Source organism: Odontesthes bonariensis, chromosome 1 (genome assembly GCF_027942865.1).
Source record: "Odontesthes bonariensis isolate fOdoBon6 chromosome 1, fOdoBon6.hap1, whole genome shotgun sequence".
Classification (NCBI taxonomy): domain Eukaryota; kingdom Metazoa; phylum Chordata; class Actinopteri; order Atheriniformes; family Atherinopsidae; genus Odontesthes; species Odontesthes bonariensis.
The window spans coordinates 42440194-42466697 of NC_134506.1; the positions used below are offsets into that span (position 1 = coordinate 42440194).

General features: G+C 41.8%; 1 protein-coding gene across 1 annotated transcript; it reads left to right on the top strand.

The window, feature by feature from the left end:
• The first annotated feature begins 649 nt into the window (after positions 1-649).
• jph3a (junctophilin 3a) lies at positions 650-26504 on the top strand. The gene is made up of 5 exons (XM_075467143.1): positions 650-2040; positions 14540-15320; positions 17074-17198; positions 20029-21275; positions 24709-26504. Exons 1-5 carry the CDS (start codon positions 1659-1661, stop codon positions 24787-24789), a joined length of 2616 nt encoding a protein of 871 aa, XP_075323258.1. The 5' UTR covers positions 650-1658; the 3' UTR covers positions 24790-26504.

Genomic DNA, 26504 nt, shown 5'->3' on the forward strand with positions numbered 1-26504 from the left:
GCAAAAGTTATGTTTTTTATTTCAGAATCTTTAAAAAAATATTTGATTGATATATATATATATATATATATATATATATATATTAGAAATTCTGCCTTCATTTTAAAACACTAATCTTTTTTTACTTCCACTCAGCGCCTTAACAATGACGTTTGACCTCCGTAATTCCACATAAACGCATTAAAGACTCATCAAACATACTGAGCTTATTTGTCTTTTTCCACTTAGATTCTCTTTGACTACATTTTCTGCTCAACATTTGATCCAACAGCTCCATGACACAAAGATTTCCAATACCAGCAGGCTCCAGTTATCGATTAGAAAAATGCGAGGACGAGTGTGTTCGGTTTGCGATGAAGTTGGCGTTCATTTTGTGGCGTTTCTGCCGTTAAATGAGGCCTGTGGGCGGTCTTCAGTAGAGCTTAGCTGCAAGATGAGAGTAAAAAAAAAAAAAGACTAACAATTATCCGGGATAGACGGGATCAATGAGCACATAAACCTCCGGTTATCAGGGAAACAGATTGCTGAGTGACCAGATTTCAGTCAGGGAGGAGGAGTTTGAGAGGCAGAGTGAAATGAGGCTGGATAATTAGGAGAAGCAGCCTGTATCCCCAAAGGGGAAGAGCAGCGAGCTCTGTACATGCAGCTATTTGCACCATCCCTCTGTCTCTATCTCTTTAAGAGCCGCCAGAAGGAGTGTGTGTTTGGCGTGCATGTGTGTGTGTGTTTGTGGGGGAGGGGTATTGGCTGGGGTGGAACAGTCCTGTAACGAGCAGATTTTACAGAGCGAGAGATAGAAAGGCCGAAAAAAAAAACCCCAAAGAGGGCTGATGACTTGGTGGGATTTTACAACAACAATCCAGATTTTAGACGAACGCCGAGACGGATAAAAGGACAAAGAGGAGGAGGGAGACGGCAGGCATCTTTTCAGCTTCCGCATCCTCATCCTCAGCAAGCCGAGCAGAGGGGAGGAAAAAGGGAGGAAAAGGGGAGACGGAGGGATTTTCACGCTCCGTTATGTCAGCCGAGGCTGAGTCTGAGTCTGAGTGACCGTGGACGTGCGTCTCTGAGCTGCTTTACCTTCAGCTTCTCTGCTCCCGTGTGTTTTTAATGGCGTACCAGCGCAGCAGCGTCCCCGTCCTGCATCCGGCTCGGTGCAGCAGGGATGTCGGGATGCTCTAATGTCTGACTGAGCTGAGCTCGGTCGCTGCCGCCGCTCCGTGGGCCTGCTGGAAAAAGCCTAGGCCTCGATTGTCTGGAGCGTCCTGCCAAACGGCCTCAGCGACGGGCCTGCGAGGCTGCGTGGAGCAGGAAGGTGGAGGAGGAAGTGGAGGAGGAGGAGGAGGAGAAGCACTCTGAGCCTGCATGCCCATGGGAAGCAGCATGCACGGCTGCCGTGTTCGTCGCTCCACACCCGTCGCTGAGGCTCGGGCTGCTTCTCCGCGGCGAGGCGATGCTCTTCGGGTCCCGTCCGGCTGTTTTTAAAAGGAGGAGCCGGCGTTTCTGCATCCTAAACTGAGACCAGAGGGAGAGTCGGGGCCTTGCACCCTCCATGCTACCTGATCCACACCAGGCCTCCTCCCTCCTTCTGAGCCGAGCACGCCCGAGTTCTTGCTTTTTCTTGACATTCTAAGGATTTGCCTAAACCTGTTTCATGCATGTCCACTGGAGGCAGGTTTGACTTTGATGACGGGGGGTCGTACTGCGGGGAGTGGGAGCAGGGGAAGGCCCATGGCAGGGGGGTCTGCACGGGGCCCCAGGGTCAGGGGGAGTACGCGGGGGCCTGGAGCCACGGCTTTGAGGTCCTGGGCGTGTACACGTGGCCCAGCGGGAACAGCTACCAGGGCACCTGGGCGCAGGGCAAGCGGCATGGCATCGGGGTGGAGAGCAAAGGCCGCTGGGAGTACAGAGGGGAGTGGACGCAGGGCTTTAAAGGCCGCTACGGGCAGCTGGAGAGCACGGCCAGCGGGGCCCGGTACGAGGGGACGTGGAGCAACGGGCTCCAGGACGGATACGGCACGGAAACCTACTCTGACGGAGGTAAGGAAGCTCGCATAGACCTTCTGCAAGACTCGCACATCAGAGCCATCTGTGGTCCAATCACAATTCTTCCCTTTGACCCTAAAACTCTAGGGGGGTCATCCATTACATTACATTACGGTCATTCTGCAGATGCTTTTATCCAAAGCGACTTACAATAAGTGTGTTCCACATCGGCCGGCAAAAGAACTTCAGGGCACAAGAAATCATAAGTGCATTTCCTTCCAAAACCAAACAGCTAAGAGCATAACTAGTGCAGAGTAAGTGCGGTGAGTTAGGTACTGAGACAAATGGGAAGACAATTTAGGAAACAAATAAGTGCGTAAGAAGCTGGGAGGAAACAGGTGATGTCCTAAGAGGGCGGATCTGGGCGGTGTTTCCTGCAGAGATGGCTTTACAGCCATCCAAATGGCTCCAAGCACCCTTGATGAAAGGCAACATCACCACCAACACTGAGTCCTGAAAGAAAGAGGGCACCTTGCTGCTCCAAAACAGGGTTAAGGCCGAGGGAAAGAACTTTCAGCCCAAGCACCAGAAAACATCTGCATTTTTTCCACAAAACCGACTCTCAGGCTTGAAAGTGGAGCACCTTGCTTACTTTGCCTGCTGCTGAAATCCACCGTAACACATTTCCAAAGCAGCCTACATAAATAACATGTAGGTCACATCCACACGCACAAATAGATTACTGATGAGGCTTTCCAGGCGCAAAAACCGGGGGTCCGACGGGCCACGGGTGCATTAAACTGGGTATGAAATGTGTGCAGAGGAGGGTCAGAGTGGATCCGCTTCAAACACCAAGTCACACAGTCGGTGTTCGTCTGCAGCGTGAACTAAAGTCCATTTATAACGAACAACTGGAAATTATCCACTGAAAGAGGCAAAAACACGACAAGGAAAAGAAAAAGACAACAAGAAGACCGAATATTATCTCAGAGAGCAAATAAATTCTAAAAAAAAGAAGCCAGAAATGGCCACATAGTCACAAAAAGAAGCAAAACAAACGCAAAAAAAGTGACAACAACGGGAAGTAAAACATAAATAACGAGAACAATGCTAAATAAACACAAGCAAAGCGAATGGGCACAAAATGAGAAGAACAACAATGAGACAGAAAACAGTAAAATAAATGTTTAGGTTCAAAAGCTTTAAAAAAAAAAAGGTCATGAGTCTAATTTTAGACTAAACGTATCAAAACACACCTTCACCACCTCTCTTCTCTAATTCCACCCTCTGTGATGCAATGTCTCCATGGTAACGAGGAGACAGCGGGTCAGCGTGTCACTAGAGACCAGCTCGAGGCTCTCCCGCTCCCTGATTGGCTCTCCTCCTCTGCCAATACTTTTTATTTCCTCGCCACTTCAGGGGGTTGTAATGTAGGCCGCCTCCGAGGAACCCGGACGGCGGCGAGGGAAGGGGGTCGATAAGTGGACCTGATCAGCTGCTTTACCTGCAGATTTAAGAGCAAAGACGTGACGGCAGGAAGAGGCTGCGTCACGCGACAGGTCTTCCGCTCACGTGGACGAACAGCGCACGCACGAGCTGACACATTTTCCACAACCCAATAAATGTGCAGGTTTTCTCCATCTAATCCCCAAACACACACACCGAGGGACCCGTCAACACAGCGAGCGCTCGTTAGAAGCGATGGTGGACCAGATTTTAGGCCAGGCTCGTGCACGGGGACGACGGGCTGGTTTCAGCACCGCGGACAGCTCCGGATCCACGAGGCTCAATCAGGATGGGACAGTTTGAATAAAAGATGTTTTATCGTGTAGAACCAAAACAGAACTAAATCAATGAAAGGGAAATTCATAATTATACTTTCATTTGGGGATAATTACACAATTAAATCCATATTTTAAGTTTATTTCTATGTTTTCATGTTCAAGCTTACATTTTGCTTACTTTATAAAGTCCAGATCCAGCTCTCATTTCTTCTTATTTTCCTTCCAAGCAGACAGGCTTTCTTATTATCCTTTAAAGTGGTCTTGATCAAGAGTTCTCCAGCTTTCTGAAGGTTTTCTTTGGACAGTTTCTGCTATTTCACTCATTTTCAGTCCTTGGGCCTGAACATTTTCAGAGGAATGTGTTTTTTCTTTGTTAACCTCCTTAAAGGGATAGTTCGCCTCTTTTGACATGAGGCTGTATGACATCCCATATTAGCAACGTCATTTATGAACATTTTCTTACTCTGTGAGCAGAGTTCCAGCCGAGTTTTGGCGTTGATGAAGGTAGTCCGGCTAGTTGGCTGAACGATTTTGTGATGCAAATGTATTACTCTGTTGAACGCATATTGTTTTGAGAAGCAAAACGCTTTATTTTTTAAGCCCCAGCCAACTAGCCGGACTACTTTCGTCAACGCCAAAACGAGGCTGGAACTCTGCTCACAGGACGCAGCAGGGGGTAAGAAGATGTTCATAAATGATGTTGCTGATATGGGATGTTACACAGCTTCATGTAAAAAGAGGCAAACTATCCCTTTAACTCTGACCTGTGAATCATTCAGGCAGGAAAAAGGCTCCTAACTCAAGGGATGAACCAGTGTTGTGTCCACACTGAACAGACAACTTAGCAAAGAAGCCGTATCTGTGAAAAACAGCAAAGATAACACAGTCTGACAGACAGAAAACAGGATTTCTGCAGCAACAAGGTGATTCCCAAAGAGCTGCTAGCTGAAAACTTGGCATATCTCAGCATGGTGTGCAGTGTGTCCTTAAAACATTTGAGGAAACTGGACAAGTGGAGGACAGAAGAAGAAGTGTCAGGCCTAAAGAACTATCTAGAGCAGATGAACAGGATCTGAAAGTGATGTCCTTAAGAAAGAGGAAAACATCCAGCAAAGACCTGACACAGGAGCTGAGAGATGCATCTGGACCTTCAGCTGATCCATCTGCTGTTGGCCCAAGCCTCATCAGAAATGGGCTCCATGGAAGGGTGGCTGTCAGGAAGCCGTTCTTAAGGAAGGGAAACAGGGAGAAAAGGGAGAAATATTTTAAAAAATGAGGGCTGGCTCAAGACTTTAAGTCCTGTCTTCATTTTTACCTTCAGTCAGGAGGTTTGTTACTTTCTTATCAGGATAAGTCATGGACAGCTTTTCATGAAAATTTCACCAGAGATGCGTCCTTACCCTACTTTGAAGAGATTAACTTTTAATGTCGACCTGGAACCTGGACACTTTTAAATCTTTTATTTATGTATTCCACTGGTTGTTTTCCGTCCTTACTTATAGATACAGAAGTGAATCTTTCTGAAGAGTCATCTTCATTTAATTTGTTAGCAAACGTCCATTTTTACATCTCAGACCTGCAACACGTCCCACAAAAGTCAGGACAGAGAATCTTTTCCCGCTTTGTTTCCTTCTCCCAGAGTGTTGCTTTTTCCTTGGTGGTTTTTAAAAAAATTTACTCAATAGCAGCCCTAAACTGCCCCGTCCTGGCCCATTTTGAAATGTTTTGCTGGCCTAAAATGCTAAAATATATGTTTCAACAATTAATATTAAGTAATAAACATCAAATATTCTCAAAATAAGTTTTAGTTATGTTCGAGATATTGGGCCTCATGCAAGAAGCGTTCGTACGCACAGATTTGTTCTTAAATCGTACGTACGAGTGATTTAAGAGAATTTGCGCATTGACCAATCTTTTCGTATTTTACGTTTTCTTTCAGGTACGAACAGAATTCACGAGTGATCCAGAGCTGTCGTAGGAGTTTCCTAAAATAGTCCGCTGTTATTCCAATCCAGTTTGCTTGACTAATGGATTGTATATTTAATTACTTTGAAGAAGACATAAATAAATATACATTATACCCCATAATTATGCTGAAATTATTCTGTTTGACTTAAATTATGCACTAATTGAAGGTTAATTGGAATCTGTATATAACAAGGTCAATGGGAAGCGTAACCAGCAGCTGACTTGCTACATTCGGATGCCTTAGTGCGTCAGGCTCTTGGAAGAGACCGTGTGGTTGACATTGCGATTAAGATTCCCAAGGACTGTGCTGCTGTAAATATGCAGCTCACTGGAGCCACAACTCCAGAGAAAAACACGCAGATCAAACCCAGTTCCACCATACGTCCAGGTCCTCACCACCCTTAGATTTTTGGCCACTGGAACCTTTCAGAGGGAGACTGGAGACAGATCGGGGGTGTCCCAGTCCTCTGTGAGTCGTGCGCTCCCCTTGGTCATCAAAACTCTCATCAGTTTATCACCCATGGTACATCAGATTCCCACACACCGCTGTCAAACAAGTACAAATTAAGAGGGACTTTCATGGCGTGGCTGTACTGCCAAACATAATTGAAGCACGAGACACACATACGCATCAAAGCATCCGTGCTGTTGTGGAGCGCACTGAGCTGAAGGCCAGGTGGGTGTGTCTCGATACAGCGGGGGGGCAAACTGCTCCATAGCCCAGAGAAGGCATGCCAGACTTGCACAATATTGCCATGAACGAGGGTCTCCTGCTACCTGAACCAGCCCAGGCAGACCAGAAGGTGCCAGGAGACCCCCCTCATGGACCGCCCCATCAAAGAGTCATCATGATGAGGCAACAACTGATTGCACGGCTTTAGCTGCAGTCATCGAGCGCCTGGCCATAGCGAGATGTTTTTTTTTTTTTAAGCCATTTTCATATCAAACCATTTCTTTTTTATTTCGGTGACATTACGAACTACAGGTGACACAGAATTAATAGCACTCGTAGTTGCTTCCCATTTCTTGGCTTTAGCAGGTCCCGTAATTCCACTGCTGACACTGCTAAATATGACAGATTTTCCTTTTTGGGTCTCTGAAAGCAGAACTTCAGTCTCAGAGCCCGTAAAGTTGTTCTTTTTGCGCCTCGATGCCATTCTCATGACTCAACACTTCCTGGCACAGGAGAGAGGAAGCACAACCTTATATGGTATAATTTTCGGCGAGGAGTATGCAAATCTACTATCCTCGTGCACTTAAATACGCACGAGTGGGATTCATCATTTACGCAGGTCGTTTACACACTTTTTCCGAAGTTAAGAGCGTTTGTTGAATCTGACGTGGCGTGTTCGTACGAGACCTTCGTACGAAAAAAGTGAGAGAAATTTTCAAAGATTAAAATCAACCAATAAAAAGCTACAGCAAACTCACAGCCGGGGGTTTTAATATTTTGCCGTCATGACTATCTTCTGAGCATTTCTGTTGAGTATTTTGAGACAGAAGTTTCCACTTAAAGCGAATTTAGCTTAAGTACGGAGTCTTTATTTAGTATATTTACAGAATCAACATATTGGTTCACAGCTCTCCCAACCTTCGTTACACCAAAGCCTAAAGTGTCAGGACTTTTTAAAGGATTCAAATCTTTAAAACGTGACATCAAAAACTTCTGTTGGACTTATGAGTGCAGCTGAATCTTTAGTAGAAGTACGGCACACCGTGAAACAAAAATAGTGCACTAATTACACCCAAAGACATTTAATTTCCTACAATATAATGGATCAAATTCAAACGCTGCAGTTATAATGCGACAAAGCTGTGAGGTCCCGACCTGCTAACAGAGCAGAACTACTCACCAGGATGTCCACAAATGTCCAGCTACATTTTTAACACATGATGGGAAATTAAATAATTAATTAATTAAATATTTCATGTACATCATTAATAATTATTAGAGCTCCTGTGTTGTTTTAAATATAGGTTAAATATTGACTCTTTGCATTTTATAAGCCTTTGAAACTTATAAAATGGTTTTAATTATACTTCGGTATACCATAGAAACGATATTTATAGAGATAACAGAAATGGCCCCAGTCCAGAGCCCTGTGGAACACCATAACTAACCATCACCATAAGCGTAGAAGACACATCATCACCAGATACATGTGACCAGTCTAAAGCAGCATCCGTGATTCTGATATGTTCAAGTCTTTGTGATAGTCGTTGGTGTCAAACCCAACAGAACCAACACAGAGACGGAACCATTGTTAGAAACAGAAAGGAGATCATTTTTATTTAGTCATTTATGTATTCACTTTTTAATTATGGCAGTTTCAGTTAAACTGAGATAACTTCTCAGTTACTTCGTCTTGTGAGTTAATCAGATACTTCTTTGACGTCAGGTCTCCACCGACACGATTAAAACTGAGCACACTGGAAAAAATGCCCCTCCAAAAATAAGTAAGAAAAACAACAAATACAAGACGTTTTGCTTGAAATAAGCAAAAAAAATCTGCCAATGGAACTAGTGAAAATCGGCTTGTCAAGATTTCTTCAAATAAGATGTGATATTTGGGACTTTTGAGATAAAAGTGATCTTGAAATTTGCTTAAAAAACCTCTTCAAATGTCAAAAAAAGCTTGTTTCATATGAAATATGACTCAAAACAATTTGTTTTCAAGACTTTTTCATTTAAAAAGATATTCCAGATGTATTGTCTTCAAACAAGTCCCTATATCTGGCTGAAATGGTGCTTGTTAGGCAGTTGTGTCTTTATATTAAGTGTAATGAGATATTTTGACTAGAAATGAGACAAATATACTTGGTAAGACTTTGATTTTTTTCCAGTGCATCTTTAAGTTTTTGCACTTCTTATTGTGCAAAACAAACAATCAGAAGACCCACTGACGAAGTGTATTAATTAAAAAAAAAAAATCATTATTTGCAGGTCTACATTGCAGATTGATTACTTTTGCCACTGAGTCGGTTGTGGCTGACGTCGTAGCTCGTGAGCTTGTGAGTGTAGACGGCTGCTAAAATGCCTCTCAGAGAATAAACTCTGCTGCTTTGTCAGCTCCTTCTTATGTCGAGCTCTGCTGTCACTGAAACTGACGAGCTGAGAGCTGAGCTGAGTGTTAAAACCTTCCTCGCCTGTTGTCCGAACACCTCGGAGGAAAAGAGGAGCTCGACTTCTACCAGGAGGTTTGGATGTGATGTGGGAATTTAGTCTTCTACACACTCCCCCTCATCTAATCTGCCAAAACAGCTCAGGCGTAAAGATTCTTGGCCTGTTTTTTACAAAGTACATACATGCCAAATTTCTGGTGTTATTCTGGGTTGTTTTCAAGAGTTTCTTTTATTTACTTTCACACCTTTAATGCTGTGCCAATATGCCTCAGTTGGCAGTGTTCAGCAGTTTTTCAAAGATGTGTAGAGCTCACACAAAAATGTATTAACACTCATTTCTGGATCTTCACCACACTGTGGAATATTTTCTAAATACTCATATCTTGTCTTTTGCCCTTCAGCGTCTAACTAAAACATCAGCTACAACTGACTCATACATAGTTGAGCTTTGGCACGTTAAATAGAGGATGTTACATTTCTTTACTGTGCAATTAAACAAGAATCAATGTGTGGTAACATTGCATATCTGAGGTATGGCATGTACTGAATAACTAAAAACTAGGGCTGGGCGAGTTAACTCGTTTTTATCGTGTTAACGCATTAATTATTTAACGCCCATAAATATTTTATTGCGCATCAACGCATGTTTTATGTTTTTAATTAAAAAAAAAAGAAAATAATTTAAATTAAAACAAAGAAATTTTTTGAGGGCTTTTGTGCCTTTAATGGATAGAAAAGTTCAGAGACAGGAAGCAGGGGGCAGAGAGAGGGGGAACAACATGCAGCACAGGCCCGTCCGATGCGGGACTCGAACTGGGGCCAGCTGCAGCGAGGACTATAGCCTCTGTACATGGGGCGCCTGCTCAACCTACTACGCCACAAACCACCCCTGTTTTATTATTTATTTTATTATTGTAAAAGTCTGTTGCTCACAGGCTTTTATTTTGTAAAAGTCTGTTGCTCGCAGGCTTTTATTTTGTAAAAGTCTGTTGCTCGCAGGCTTTTATTTTGTAAAAGTCTGCTGCTCACAGGCTTTTATTTTGTAAAAGTCTGTTGCTCACAGGATTTTATTTTGTAAAAGTCTGTTGCTGTCTGCTGTGGAACAGGAAAAGAAAGTAATCGGCGGATCCACCAAACATGGAGAAGGGTACGGAACTTTTACTCGGCCATTTTCATTTTAAAGTTCTTCCTGAAGGCGGAGTCGACAGAACCAAAGTCATCTGTAAACTCTGCCAAGTTGAATTGTCTTCTCAGCGTAGTAGTTCCAGTCTAAAATATCACTTAAAGGCAAAACACACAACTGATAGCAGCAAGTCATTCAAGGAAACAGACATTGGAGCGAGGCTTCTACATAAAAACTACAGAAAGATGCTGATGTTAAAAGTGTGTTTGCACAACAAATGTTATGGCACTTTCATTCATATGGCAGCACATTTAAAATAAAGCTAAATGCTAAAAGCTATACACTACTTTTGGATTCATTTTTGGATTCTGCGTACAAATGCAATTAATCGAGATTAATCAGGGAAATCATGTGATTAATTAGATTAAACATTTTAATCGTTGCCCAGCCTTACTAAAAACACTAGCCTTGGTTTTACTTAGATGTGAATGGAAATGATAAAAATGGAAAGAAAAGGCCCATAAGACTTGATGCACATTAGTGGGAATGGAAACAACTCTGTGGCTCATGTACGAGCTGTCAGAGATTAAATCGATGTGACTCACCAGCTGTTTCCAGCAAACAAAAAGCTCTCACGATGACAGGTATCTTCCCAGATATGAGCTAATATCTCAGATATTCCCAGAAATTAAAGTAACTGCTGAGGAAGAGCTCTCTGCATTTTCCTCTTGTGGATGTTCAACGCAGTTGTTGTTGTTTTTTTCATCCCAACAAACCAGCAGGGCAACTACTTCTTCTATTGAATTATAACTAATAACAAAGTGGCCTATATTGGCACCCTATAGCAACATTACACAGCCTAATTTATTTGTTTAATTTATTTAAGCCTAATTCTATTGTCATGCTCAACCTTTGTGAGTTTGTACAGGTATGCTGAAAAAAAAATGCTAACATCACCTTTCTATAACATGCTAACATGCTGATGTTAACTTAATGTATTAGCATGCGCTAACTTCCTCTCAATAGAAAGCACCGAGGATTCTGGGAAAATGTTGGACAAATAGAACATTTAACTTGATGGTGGTGCGAGAAGAATTAGTCGGACATTTTTCATGCTTCCAGCTTCATTCACAGATTGATGTAAACAAAGATCCTCAACACACGCTACGTTGAAGTGTTGTGAACATTATGAGAATGGATTACAAGACATTTAGATATTTATCATATTATTTGTGTTCTATTCAGTAAATTTAAACATATCTGGGTGATATAATTCTAATATATCTTAGGGGTGGGCAGATCAATCCAAATATCAACTTTGGTATCGATATTTAGAGAAATATTTATTTATTTATACATGGGAGGACTTTGGGAATAAAGGCTAATGGGTTGCACACGAAAGCTAATAGTAGTTTTATTTGTCTTTCATGATTATCATATATATTATCTTTAATCACATCAAAATGAGCCTAACTGATCAATGTTTTCCCCTAAATGAGAGCACATAATATGCATTAAGAATTGCATTGTAGTTTCTTAGCAGTGAATCAATACCAGCACAAATTAATGTATCTTAATTCAACAGTGTGCTTCTGACAAAGTAATATTTTTCTTATTTGTTAGTCTGTAAAATTCCACTTCCACACCTGAATGTTTTGACATTCGTCAGAATGGGCGCCATAATATAAGGGCTGTACTAGTTGGCTGTGGTGTGGGGATGTTTTTTTGCCATCTTTATTGCTAAAAGTCCAACATAAGTTCATTTTAAACTCTTATCGCCATCTCTTAATGGAATGAAGAGACTCAGGACCTCTTGTTGATCCTCTTAAAGGCACGGATCAGTGGCGAAACGATGGTTCAGTGTGCCACCTCACGTCTGAAAAGTCTCCGTTTTCCCTCTCATTTGAGTCCATAGAGAGTCTGATTTCCTTGCACACATCAAATCAAATTAATAATACTTAGTTAGTACTTAATTAATCCTAAAAGAGAAATTAATAAGGAATAAAGAATAAAGAAGATAAAGATCAATTGATAAACTGTTGGCCCTCAGAGAGAGAAAGGTGTTGGACTCTCCAGAGATCACCATGAATGCATTGGGGTGTTTGTGTTTGTCGCTTGGCAACACCTGAGCTGATGACATCACAGCGTCAGCAGGTAACAGAGATGAACTCTCTTGGTAGACAACCTGGTGGAAACTTACAGTCAACAGTTCAATTTCTAGGGTGCAGAGGACTTGAGAATTGAACAGATGTTGACATCAGTTTATCCACAGATTATGTATTTTTTATTTAGATATAATATAATATAATTTCTTTCTTTTTTTAACAGATTTTTATTGGTTTCCAACAGAAACACAAAATATATATTTTGCCATCATGTCAGTAACAAAGATAGATAAAATACAGTAAAATATTGTCATCCATCTATCCTAAGCAGGCAAATCTTCCAGTTAACTGCCCCCATCTGCCCCCACAGTGCAAACAGGCACCCTCCTCGTACTGCTCTGTATACATACACATCTCCCATTAAAGCTGATGTGGGAGTCACATCAGCCTCCCACAGAGTAAACAGTGATACATCGAGCAGACTTGAAATAATTAAATATGGTGGTATGTAACTGCAAGAAAAGACCCTTACGGGTTTATATCGGGTGGGCGTGGCCATTGTACGGAAGACTGGCCCCTCGTCACGAGCTGAGTCAACTCGTCAGGAAGATAGTTGAGCAGAAGAGCCCACATTTCATTAAAGTACCTCTCATTACCCTTCACAACTGCACAAAGTCTTTCATGGGGGAGGACCCGGAATATTTCCCTACACCATAAGGCAGTGATACTCATTATTGTTTTTCCAAGAGCCACATTGGCAGCAAAATCAAGGGAAGAGCCACTTTTACGACAACATACTAAAGTCCCCTTTTGCAAATATGTGCGGTCAAGTGTGGTTTAAGCGGGCTTCGTTGCCAGGTTTGACAGTCCCCCCTTTAGGAAACACCATTAAGCCTTAATTAATACTTAATAAAAATACTTAATACTGTGCAGTATTCGCTGTGTGTTATTTGAAAAAATGTATTGTTATTGTTACCATAATGTTATAATAAGCTACTATGCGAGTGCGAGCCGCCAATTAAAGCTTGAGGAGCCACGCAATGAGTATCTCTGCCATAAGGTGACAGTAGGTGATTTAACATTGATCCAGTTAATTAAAATACATTTTCTGGCCAATAGTAGTAGAACTTCAAATGGGTTCGAGTCGCCTCCTTTGAGGGGAGGCCGAGGATGAAGAGGCCAGGGTCCCTCCTCACCGTTGCTTGAAAGATGCCACTCAGTTCCTGTGAGATTGTACCCCAAAATCTTTTTTATCAATTTACATTGCTAAAAGTAATGGTAAATAATTAAATTTCTTAAGATTTTCCTAATTGTGCTGCTCAGCCTCTTTTTTTAATAATGATTATGTGTTTGTGCTGGTGTGATGTGTTGCTTTCCTGAGCTCTAATGCAACACGACATAGGAGTGAACACCACAGGGTCTTTGACCAGTTTAAAAGTGCAAAGTACAGAATGAGACTCAACTCAACTCAACTCAACTTTATTTATAAAGCCCTTTAAAACAGCCGTGGCTGAAACAAAGTGCTGTACATGAATAACAACATGAAATATAAGGCATAAAACATAAGAACAATTAAATCTGTAGGACAAGTTCGATCTTATGCAAGGCGTGGAATCGGTCAAAAATGGCACCAAAACTCACTTTCCATCCAAAATGGCCGCCTTCCTGTGGACGTGGCACATTGGCGGCATGAGACTTTTTCGTGCGTCTGGGCATGATGAAGGAGTGTACCGAATTTTGTCGTCCCACGTCAAACTAAGCCCAATGCAGGGACCATTTTTAAGCATCGTAGGGGGCGCTACAGAGTCAATGAGCGACTCCCAAAAATATAATGTTTAGATTCTTTCATGTCGTCGACTGGCAGGTGGCGCTCGCAAAATTTCATGAGTTTTCGAGCACCTTTTGCAAAGAATAAGAAAGAATAATCCTTACAGATACAATAGGGTCCTTGCAGTTTTACTGCTCGGTCCCTAATAACAATATTAAAACAATAAAAACAATAACAGAAACAGAGTCTCATGCTGGGTTAAAAGCCAGGGAATAAAAAAAAAAATACATCTACAAGATGTTTTTTAATTTTAGATTAGATTCAACTTTATTGTCAAAGAGCAAGTAGAGGAACAAACCAATGAAATGCAGTTAGCATCCAACCAGAAGTGCAAAGGTGGGCTTTTATATATATACACTAAATATATACACTATATATGCAATGTAAATAAGTAACTGAAGATTAATAAATTTGATAATTAAATATAAATAGTGCATAGACAGTGCAAAACAGAGTGAAATGAAAAAGAACAGTGCACTATGTGAAAAATGTTCCATTCACCATTCATACGGTGGATCCATTTACACTGAGATTGGACACTCTAAAAAAAACGCTGGTAGACTGTAAGTGTTGTGAACGCCGCTCGTGTCTGACTCTCGCTGCGTCTCTGTCCGTCTTTCAGGCACCTACCAGGGCCAGTGGCTGGGAGGGATGCGTCATGGCTATGGCGTGCGGCAGAGCGTACCATACGGCATGGCAGCTGTCATCCTCTTCCCTCTGCGAACATCCATAAACTCTCTCCGCTCCGAGCACAGTCACGGCCCTCCGGCTGTGCTGGAGGACGGCGTCGCCACCACGCCCACAGACGGAGTGGTGGCCGGGCTGGCGGGGAGCCCAGTGGGCCGCGGCGGTTTCGCTCTGATGGCTCCGAGCGAGGCGGAACGGCAGAGGAAGAGAAAAGGCCGCTTCCGGCAGTCCATCCTCAGCGGCTTGAAGCTTCGGCGGTCCGAGTCCAAAAGCTCTCTGGCCAGTCAGCTCAGCAAGCAGAGCTCCTTCTGCAGCGAGGCCGGCATGAGCACCGTCAGCTCCGCTGCATCCGACATCCACTCCAACGCCAGCGAGAACGAACAAGGCGCCCCTGTGGACGCCACCGTTACCGAAATGTATGCCGGAGAGTGGCGAAGCGACCAGAGGGCCGGCTGGGGTGTGAGCCGGCGCTCGGATGGCCTGCAGTATGCGGGCGAATGGGCGGGGAACAAGAGGCACGGGTACGGGTGCACCACCTTCCCCGATGGCACCAAAGAGGAAGGAAAGTACAAGCAGAATGTGCTGGTGAGTGGAAAGCGCAAAAACTTGATCCCGCTGAGGGCCAGTAAAATCCGGGAGAAGGTGGACCGCGCCGTGGAAGCTGCCGAGAAGGCAGCGGACATCGCAAAGCAGAAAGCAGAGATCGCCATGTCACGGTAAGATGATCCCTGTCTTTGAGCTTCCTTCTTTTTATTATGACCCCTTTGGTTCTACCTCAGTCAGATGAAGCTGATGCCACACATGAGTCTGGATTAACATCATTTTACCCCCTTTTGCTAGCCTGGGAATTCCCATGCTGCTTTGCGCACGATTTCATTCACACTGCAAAGGCAGCCTGGAAACCACCGCCCTTATTTGTGCCTGAGTTAGGGAACCAATCACAGAACAGGGGGGGACAGCAAGACGATGACGACGTCTATGCGCGACACCGAAGCTTGTAGAGTGTTAATCCAACATGGCAGCGGACACAACGTTACCGTTCGATGCAGCCTTAGAAAGTGTTTTAAGTAGCTTAGAACACAAGTTTACTTTTAAAAAAGAGCAACGTTTGGCGTTGAAAGATTTCATTGCCTTCTTCCTCGTCGAATTTCTGTCGCTCTACATACGTCATCTGGTATAAGTGATACAATTGGCTATGAATCGCGCGCAAAGCAGCATGGGAAGAACCAGACGCCATTTGATAGACATTCGTAGCGCCCAATAAACGGCTCCAGGCATTCGTAAACCACGCCTCAAATACGAGAAAATGCACACCTAGTTCCCAGACCACCATCTCATCGAGATGTGGACGCGTCAGCCAGGCTACCTTTTTACTGTAAAAAATACATTTTAATCTGAATACACTCTCAGAAATAGGGGTACAGTACGAGTCCTTTTTTGTCCCCTGAGGTACAATCTATACTCATGTACCCCCTAGGGTTAATTATTGGACCTAAAGGTACCTACATGCAGAGATGGGGACTCAAGTCACTGTGACTTGGACTCAAGTTGACTCGAGTCGCTGTTTTGATGACTTGTGACTTGACTTGACAAAAAATAAAAGACTTGAGACTCGACTCGGACTTGGAAGTTAAAGACTCGGCACTTGACTTGACTTGAGACACGATGACTTGAATGACTTGAGTGTTAAGCATCTAGCATAACTTCGAACTTTGTTCATCATTTGAAGATCCATTCTGACCAGTAAGTGCACGTCAAATCAGCTAATATTATCCTGTTAGCCTAGTCGGTAGTTAGCTAACGTTAGCTTGATATGATACGGGGTGGACAGGTTGGACACATTGGCCAATGATGTTTACTGACAGTTACTTATATCTTGTCTTTTCACTTTATTAACATCATATTCTGCAGGTAAAATTGCAATAATAAGGTGACTTGACTTGACTTGCCCAAGAAAAAATTACTTGGGACTTACTTGGGACTTGCACATGTGTGACTTGATCCCATCTCTGCCTATATGTACCTTTTTGAGGGTCCAAAAGGTTCATATACGTACCTTTTTTTCTATATGCTGGGGTACAATAGACAGTCTGTGTTAGGCTACTTCAGTATAAGGGTACAAAATAGCCACCAGAGGTACATGATTGGTCTCTGTAAGGTACAAACCACGAGGGTACAAAACTATACCTTCTGAGGGTACTGCCCCAGTGACAAGCCATCGTACCCCTAAAAGTACAATTCTGTGCTTTATTTTCTGAGAGTGTATGTTTGATTGATGGATTTAATGTAAAATGTGAGGCATGAGGGGTCAGTGGGGGCTCACTGTAAATGTTTACCTCTGAGCCCTCTTAGGAGGCCAATGCGCACATGATTGTACACCAAGATTTTGTTTTTCTATTCAACATTTTGGCCAAATAAAGCAAAAACCACACAGATACAGAATGAGTAACCTTTACCTGTCCTGTTCAGGATGAGCCATGCTCGTGGGAAGGCAGAGGCTGCGGAGGGGGTGGCACAGAAAGCCACAGAGGAGTGTCGACTGGCCCGGATAACTGCCAAAGAGCTCTCGCCCTCCTTTCACATCTATGGCAATGGTGAGAGGACAGCGGACGCACAACTGTGTCAGATTGTAAAAGGAATTCAGTTAGATTCAGTCTATTTATATTGTGCCAATTCACAACAAAAAACAAAACTATTTGTGATCAGTCCACATGAATATAAGAGCATATTGATACAATATATGCACATATGATACAATAAACATGTGGAATATTTGAGGAGAAAAACAAAAAAAGAAATAAAAAGGAGAAAAAAAGCAGTTTCTGAGTAGTCACTGATAGTTAATGATATGTTAGCTAAAGCTAATTCACAATTTTTCCAGTTTTATCCAAAAAAAAATCTCTGATTCTCTAACATTTAATAATACATCATTTCTCTATCTCAAATATAATACAACAGTTTAATGAATCATGAGTGATGGAGACAATAAATCCCCCCCAAATAAACTGATTATGCTAAAAGCTAACTAGCTAGCAAGCAGAGTAGCTTCACTAAATAAGACTAACTACTTCCTCTGCCAGAAGTGACTCCAGTGAAATTAATTTGATTTTATTCAAACTAGATTTAAATAATATATTTATTGTACTTATTGTACTTTGTATTACTTGTATCCTGCGGGGATAGCATATGGACAGCTTTATGACAATATTATGTCAAATAATAAATGCAAATTCTACACATTTGGTCGAGTTGGAAATAAATCTGGCAATTTGGCATTTTCATATAAATATAAGTGCATATAAATATTATGATGCAAAACACTAATGTACAACAAAAGTTTAATATCTGAGTAAAAGAACAAGAAATTAAAAAGTAACAGGAGTTACTGCACTCGGTCACGTTAGTTAACGTTATAGCATTGGCTAAAGCTAATTCAACTTCCTTTTCCGACTTCTTTTAAAAACAAATAAATTCTGATTCTCTAACATATTACAGACTTTTTATCTATGTTACAAAAATAATACAACAGTTAAATGTAATCATGTAATGTAAAATGGGGGAGAAAACAATGTCAGAAAAAAAAGTGGTTGTGCTAAATGCTAACTAGCTGGTGAGCAGAGCTGTTTAGCTAGCTGAGCAATTCTCAAAGTTTTCTGCTAGAAAAAAATTCTAATAGTTTTATTTAATCAATGAAAAAAATCAATTCAAATCATTTAGTCAATGTTTATTTGCAGATTTGAGCAGAATAAGCATATTGTGAAAATAATTTTAAAAAGTTAACTGATTATAGTTGAAAATGTTAAAACCATGAAGATTTATTCCCTTGAAAAGCCAACTGCAATAGTTCTCTATCTTTTTAAAACTAAGTAAAACTTAATTCTGACCTATATACGGATAGTAATGTAATAACTATGTAATTTAAGATGCATCAATTTAAGCAACTACGAGTGTGGAATAACTTACCGATTAGCTTAGCTTTACAACAACTGGTCAGATATCAGATACATTTAAGACACCATTAAAGATCTCGACTGGAGGTTGATAAACTGACTTTATCTTTTGTGTTTTGTTTATTCTTTCATAAAATGCTTTTTTACTACTTCTTTTCTGTTCTTTTTGCTTTATTGATCGGTGCTTTGTGTGCGTTATGCTGTTCTTTGTGGGATTTTGTTTCGTTGCTCTCGGTTTCTCTAATTTTTGTTGTACAGCTCCTCTTTGTTTTGGGAACTTTGTTTTGAACTCCAGTTTATGGGATAAAACAGCTAAAAATCAAACTTGCAGTATGGGTGCTTTTTATGTTGCTATCTGATCTAGATTTAGATAGTAGTGGCAGTTTGATTCACGGACATTTGTTGTTGAAATAGTTAATATTCCACAGCGTGAGGCTAAATCCTTAATCTCATATCCTCTCCTTTGGTCCTATCCCTCCATTTTGCAGAGTTGAGGTGCCCATTTCCCTTATTGATCACGGAGTAGTGGTCATCCAGTCGTTGAGATAAAAAGTCTTACATAGCTTTGTTTGTAGATGAGTTCAGCAGCTACAAGTTTTAGTGGTTATTTCGTGGCCATGATTTCTGAGCTGAAATAATCAGCTTCTAAAGAGAAAGTGACAGCCGACAAACCTTTAAACCTTTTATCTCAGCTTCACTGCGTCTGTTGTGCTTTTTTTTTTCCATTTTCCCTGAGAGAACTTCTTTGTTACAGTTACTCATGAGTGAATCAGAGATCAGCTCCCATTATGTTAATGTGAAATCTACACACTGGAAAAAATGCCCCTCCAAAAATAAGTAAGAAAAACAACAAATACAAGACATTTTTGCTTGAAATAATTGAAAAAAATCTGCCAATGGAACTAGTGGAAATCGGCTTGTCAAGATTTCTTGAAATAAGATGTGATATTTGGGATTTTTGAGATAAAAGTGATCTTGAAATTAGCTTAAAACCTCTTCAAATGTCAAAAAAAGCTTGTTTCATATGAAATGCGACTCAAAGCAATTTGTTTTCAAGACTTTTTCATTTAACAAGATATTCCAGATGTATTGTCTTCAAACAAGTCCCTATATCTGGCTGAAATGGTGCTTGTTAGGCAGTTGTGTCTTATATTAAGTGTAATTAGATATTTAAACTAGAAAAAAGACAAATATACTTGGTAAGACTTAGATTTTTTCCAGTGCACAAAGGCAAGAAGCAGTATGTTAATGAAATACATGATACGAATGTGGATTTCCAGCATAGTGTTTTACTATAATTGAATCTAACTACATAAGCTTCTGTAGACCAGCAGCACGAGATTAATTTTGCTTCCAGCTCATCCTTCCTATTGTTACCCTGCATGCAGACAGCACTCAAACACTCTCACGCTGTAGGTTTTACGATGGACCGGTGCCAAATCACTTCACTGGTGCTGCTCTCCTCTTTTCGTAGGGCTCGAATGTCAGAGGCCCAAACACCAGGATGCCAAGGACAAAGACCATGAGGTCATCTCCACAGGAACAGACAGTCCGGAGCTGTGCACGCCGGACACCACGCCGCCTGTGATAACACCTGATCTCAGCCCCGTGCTGAGTGTCCCGACCTCGCCGCCTCACAGCCCGTCCAAACACGCCCATCGCCCCAGAAACGCTTGCTTCATGCGACAGGGCGCCGTGGACGATCTGGGCGGGGCTGAGATCCAGGTGCTGGTGGAGGGGCGGGGGATGGATCTGCCTCGGGGTGGGGCTAACAATTGGACTGACGACATGTATCCGGACCGAGGGGGCAGTAGCCGCTCCACCACGCCGTCACTTCTGGAGGAGCAAGAGGGCCAAATCAACGGCCACGAGCAAGCCCCTTTGTCCAACCACAAACCACGGGAGATATCTTTGTCCAATCACAAGTCCCGGGAGCACGCCTCCTCCTACAGAGCATGGGAGCACTCATTGTCCAACCAAAAGCCGTCCAAGCATGCCTCTTCCAATCACAAGTCAAGGGAGTACTCATCCTCCAACCACAAAACATGGGATCACTCTTCCACCAATCACAAGGCCTGCGAGCATGCCTCGTCCAACTACAAGCCGCAGGTGCACATTTTATCCAATCACAAGGCCTTGGAACATAACATGTCCAATCACAAGACTTCTGAGCATGCTTCTTCCAATCACAAGTCCCAAGATTATATCTCCTCTAATCACAATGCAAAGGACCACGTCTCTTCCAGTTACAGCCCTCGAGAGCATGTCTACTCCAACCACCATCCGAAGCAGCACAACCCTTCCAACCACAAGCTTAACGAGCATGCTGTAATCGACCAAAGGCTGGACGGCCTCACCGGAGGGTGGACTGCTGAAAGCACCCTCAGGTGGAGCCCCGCCCACTCGCGCCTCACGGAGCAGGACGAGGAAAGGATGAATGACTATACGGTTGATATGAGGCTTCATTGTCCGGACTCGCAGATCATTCGGGGGCTGGGCCAGGAGTCTCCGGCCCCCAAAAACAACAGGCTGCGATCCCGAGGGCTTCGGCCGGTCCGAGAGGGATCCATGGACTCTGTACAGATGTTGGACAACCTGAATGTGGGGGCAGAGCTGGAGGAGTGGCCGCTGCACAGGGACCTCACCCTCTCCCCGCCTCTAAAGTCTCAGCCCATCACTCTGGAGCAGGAAGGAGAGCATCTCGCCCTCAAATCAAACTCAGTGAGTCCACACACTTTGATTCAGGGCTGTTTCACACCAACACTGCATGCATTCAGAATTCCAGTCATAGGCTGTGTTCGAAACCGCATACCACATACTACATACTACATACTACATACTACATACTACATATTACATACTACATACTACATATTACATTTTACATATTACATACTACATACTACATATTACATACTACATACTACATATTACATACTTGCAAACTCCATACTTCCATACTGCATTCTGCATACTCATCGATCAGACAGTATGCAGAGCGTTTACCCACAATGCATTTCGCTCCTGACCGAGCTGAAATCAGCCGGCCTGAAGCTGATTTCCCTTAAGCTCTAAACTCTGTAAACTTTAGCAACATTTGAAACATTTTCAGGTGAGAAAGTAGTCGTTTAGATCCCCAACGTGTTGAAAACCTGACAAAATACCGGCTGTTTACAATTTTGTTCCCACGAATTCGGCGCTACTAAAGCTAGCCGCAGTGAGCAACGCACTTCCGGTTATTTTCACAAAATAAAATACCCGTTGCCTTTTATCATAGGGAAAGCCATCACGATACAATTGGTGCTTTTGTTTTGAAAACAGGAAGTGAAGCTACCCTCGTTGTAGCTAGCTTGAAACTGCCGTTTTGACAGGAAATGACGATCGGCGACGTCACGTTACGTTGCATCTTGGGTAGTTTGAGTATGAGTAGTGACCTCATGATGCATACCCAACATTTCAGAGAATCTAGTATGCATCTGGGAACTTCTCGCTTACTCAAACTCGCTTACTAACTCAAAAAGTTAGTATGAGTAGTAGGAGAAGTATGCAGTTTCTAACACAGCCATACTCTTTGATTAACTCAGTTATAAAAGCTGCTCTCGTTCACAGTGGCTTAACGCCGACCAAAAGAAAAGCTAGATGAATTCAGAGATGGAAATCTCTGTGGCAACTGCTGAACTGAGTAAAAAACGGGTAGTTCTTGTGTTCACATTTACAGGGTTTTGCAATTTTCTCTGTAAACGATCCAAGATGAATCACAAAGGTGAATCACAAAGATGAATCACAAAGATGAATAAGTAAATTTGGAGGTTTTATTAAAGTAAATTATAGAATGATTAATGTGGGAATATAAAGACAAGCTAACATAACATTAAATAACAATTCTGTATTTATTTCTTCAGATATTTTTAAATAATTGTATTTAATTACTTATTTCAGGTAAATTTCTCTTTTTTTATCAGGTCATTTATTATTAAATATGCTCTTATTTTTCCTTATTCTTCCACACTTTGCTCTGAAATAATCAGGGTTCAAAACGACTTCTAACCTCATCTTTATAAACTACACTTCATCCATCAGTTCTCCATCTTATTTGTCCACCAAAATCTGTTTCTGAACACATTTGAGGTCAGAAAAAAGCAATATGGCTGAGAAATCTTTACATATTTTACTTTTGAAAAGCTTAAATTGACAGTTTTGATTTCTGTTGCTCAAACTTTGAAATTTAGGCCTCGTAGATGAAGACTGCGCAGCTATACTGCTCATTTCTCACCTCAAATTAGTTCATCATCAGATTTAGTGGACAGTTAAGATGATAAAAGTGATAGAACGCATATTTTCCTCATAGAGTTCATTAAGAAATGACAAACTAGGCTAAAGTCCAACTGGCTCAGAGCAAATGCAAAGTCAAAGTGGAGATAAACCTTTCACATCCACATTTCTTACTGATTATACTCGTCCTGTCAAAGGTTAGTGGAAGTGAACCCACCTCAACTACCTCTAAAAACTGATTTATGAATGTTAAAGCTAACAGAAAGTATTTTACGATGTTAATTCAACCAAAACATTTGTGGGGAAAGCAGTGCAGAAATTAAAGGGATACATAAGTGACAATTTTGCACAATAAGTAAAAAAAAAAAAAACATTAATTAAAAAATATATACAGAAATAAATTAATAAAAAGATTTAGAATAATTATTAATTTATTTTGTCATTGTTTCAGTTATTCTTATTAGGGCTGGGCGAGTTAACTCGTTATTATCGCGTTAACTCGTTAATTATTTAACGCTGATAAATATTGTATCGCGCATTAACGCAGGTTTATTTAATTTAAATTTTTCATATTTTTTTTTTTTTTAAACATTTTTTGGGGGGGCTTTTGTGCTTTTGATGTATAGGGAAGTTCAGAGAGACAGGAAGCAGGGGGCAGAGAGAGGGGGAACGACACGCAGCACAGGGCTGTCCGGGGACTATAGCCTCTGTACATGGGGCTCAACCCACTACGCCACAGACCACCCGTATTATTATTTATTTTATTATTGTAAAAGTCTGTTGCTCACAGGCTTTTGTTTTGTAAAAGTCTGTTGCTCACAGGCTTTTATTTTGTAAAAGTCTGCTGCTGTCTGCTGTGGAACAGGAAAAGAAAGTAATCGGCGGATCCACCAAACATGGAGAAGGGTACGGAACTTTTACTCGGCCATTTGTCGACAGAGTCGACAGAACCAAAGTCATCTGTAAACACTGCCAAGTTGAATTGTCTTCTCAGCGTAGTAGTTCCAGTCTAAAATATCACTTAAACGCAAAACACACAACTGATAGCAGCAAGTCATTCAAGGAAACAGACAGTGGAGCGAGGCTTCTACATAAAAACTACAGAAAGATGCTGATGTTAAAAGTGTGTTTGCACAACAAATGTTATGGCACTTTCCATTCATATGGCAGCACATTTAAAATAAAGCTAAATGCTAAAAGCTATACGCTACTTTTGGATTCATTGTTGGATTTTGCGTATAAAATGCGATTAATAGCCAATAATCAGGGGAATCATGTGAATAATTAGATTAAAAATTTGAATCGTTGCCCAGCCCTAATTCTTATATATTTCTCCTCATTTATCTAATTATTCTTTTAAATATTTACTTTATTTACTTTGAGATAAAACAAGAAAAGCCTGAGGTGTTGTATGAAACAAACTAATTTGGCTTCGGTTTAATAACTTTGTGGAACTTTTTCATGCACAGAAGATGGTCACACACTGAGAGAAGTAAGAAAAAAATCCCAAAACATGCTTTGGGATGTCCTTTTTAAGCGCTGTGATGGGATGTTTCCCACATGAATACACACCTGGAGCCGTAACTTTTTAAGCTTATAGTTAATTTCTTCTTACTGATGTGTTGGAAAAGTAATCAGAGAACACTCACACACAGCTGAAAATCACATAAAAATCCTAACTACCTGCACAAAAGGTGACATGTTAACGCAAAAAGGGAGAAATTGAGCCACAGTAAGCAGTTCTTGATTACTTTTTAATTGCCATCCGTCTAAATTTGGCCCGAACAGCTGCAGCATTTCTTAGCCTCAACATTTGTTTCCAATGTGATCATTTGTGCAATAAGTGGACTAATTGCTTCTTCTCTCCTCTCTTGTCTCTTAGGGCTCCAGCTCTTTTCTGGTGGTTATGGTCATTTTACTCAATATTGGAGTAGCCATTCTTTTCATTCACTTCTTTATTTGAGCTTATACAGGTATGATCTACTAAGACTTATTGATGACTACGGTATATTATATTATTACTTACTGAGACGGACACTCTTCCGATTCGACTGGAGCCCGCAGCCTGAGTGAGCAGAGCCTTTCTATATTGTTGCTACTGGTCGTTTCGCCTCCGTTGAAGCCCATTTCAGTTTCTACAAAAAACCCACCCTTCCTTTTAAAATGCTTCTTTCTTTTTTTTTTTTTTTGATCTTGCAACCAATGTGCAGAAAGACGGTTGAGTACGAGACCCAAGAAGGCAAAAGAGAGCAGCTTTAAATCAGGACACGCATGCACGGGTGTCCAGATTCACAGACTGGAGATGGCACAGGCAGCATTGCCCATTTTTTTTTCCACCAGTCTACACAAAAATATAGCAAACCCTTGTTTCCTGGTTAGCATGAGCAATATGAGCAACATGCTAACCACGAGCACGGCACACACTCCATCCTGAACCCCTTTCTTGCCTTTCGAACCTTTCGAACCCTTTCTCCTTTCAGTCTCTAACCCGCACTATGCGCTACATACAAAACTATGCTGCAAGAAGTAGATCCATTTTAAAGGGCTCCGTCATTATTTCTTTTCTTTTTTTCCTCTACGAGCTACACGAACGCACACAACCATTGCATGAGGCTATGTGGGGTTTCGAAAAAGCGCATTTTTCTATCCCTTTAACATCACGGTTTCGTCCTCTCGTTTGCACGCATCACATCCCCCCCCCCCTCCCCCCCCGAACGTACACCCCGATTAATCAGTCGCCGCTCCACTTCACCTCCCAACGCAGATCGTTCGAGTCTCCAAATCAACATCAACACACACACACACACCTGAATTTATAATAGGTGGGATTTTTAATGTCGAACCACACGAACATCCGCACGCAGAAAATAAAACACACGATGTAACTGCTGACAAACTGAGGAGGATTCAGCCTTGCCCCTTTGTACAGCCTTGAGACTGTTATGTTATAACCACTAATTCTACTATATATGTGTATGTGTCATTATTATTCAAAGTTTGTTACTTTTTTGCAGTTTGCAAGACAGAGAGAATGCTGAGTGCCTCGTATTTATTCGTTTTTCCCTCTAAAAGTTTATTTCAACCTCGAACCCGAGATCAGGCTAAGAGGAGACGAATAACCTTAGAAATCAATAAAAATCTGTCCCTCACTTCCCCTTTCCTCCCCCCTTTCCCCGCCTTCACACCTCCCTCCTCACCCTGAAATGGCATGCACTGTTTAGTCTCTCCCTCAGTCCCCCTTACGGACCAGTCACGAAGGGGAAAATGGGGTTTCTACGGGGTGTCATTCCCAGACACTTTCTAGGGCCGAATACGTTTTTTTTTGTTTTTGTTTTTTGTTTTTTTCAGCATGTTTGTTTAGCCTGCTCAAATCTGGTGTCAGTTTGTGAGTTTCTCCCTCTCGTCTCTCTTATCCAGCAACACCAGGCGACGTGAGACATGGAGAGCAGTGTACAATAAACGCTAGCTTTTAACTCTCAGTGGATACCGAAATGTCCCCGAGTTTATGAATGATATAAAAAAACAAACTCTCTGCTACTGTATGTTTTATACTTCGCACCCAGTGGCATCATCATGTTGTGACATCATTGCATGCCCAAGCATGCTCTTTCTTACTCTTTGGTTTATGAGGTTGTTTCGAAGTTAATGTGGAGAAAATAATGAAATGTTTGAAATTAA

Excerpts from the sequence above, each read along its gene's own strand:
- jph3a (XM_075467143.1), top strand. The coding sequence starts at position 1,659 with ATGTCCACTGGAGGCAGGTTTGACTTTGATGACGGGGGGTCGTACTGC. Across the intron at positions 2,041-14,539 it reads GGAAACCTACTCTGACGGAG|GCACCTACCAGGGCCAGTGG; the intron begins GTAAGGAAGCTC and ends TCCGTCTTTCAG. Across the intron at positions 21,276-24,708 it reads TCGCCCTCAAATCAAACTCA|GGCTCCAGCTCTTTTCTGGT; the intron begins GTGAGTCCACAC and ends CTTGTCTCTTAG.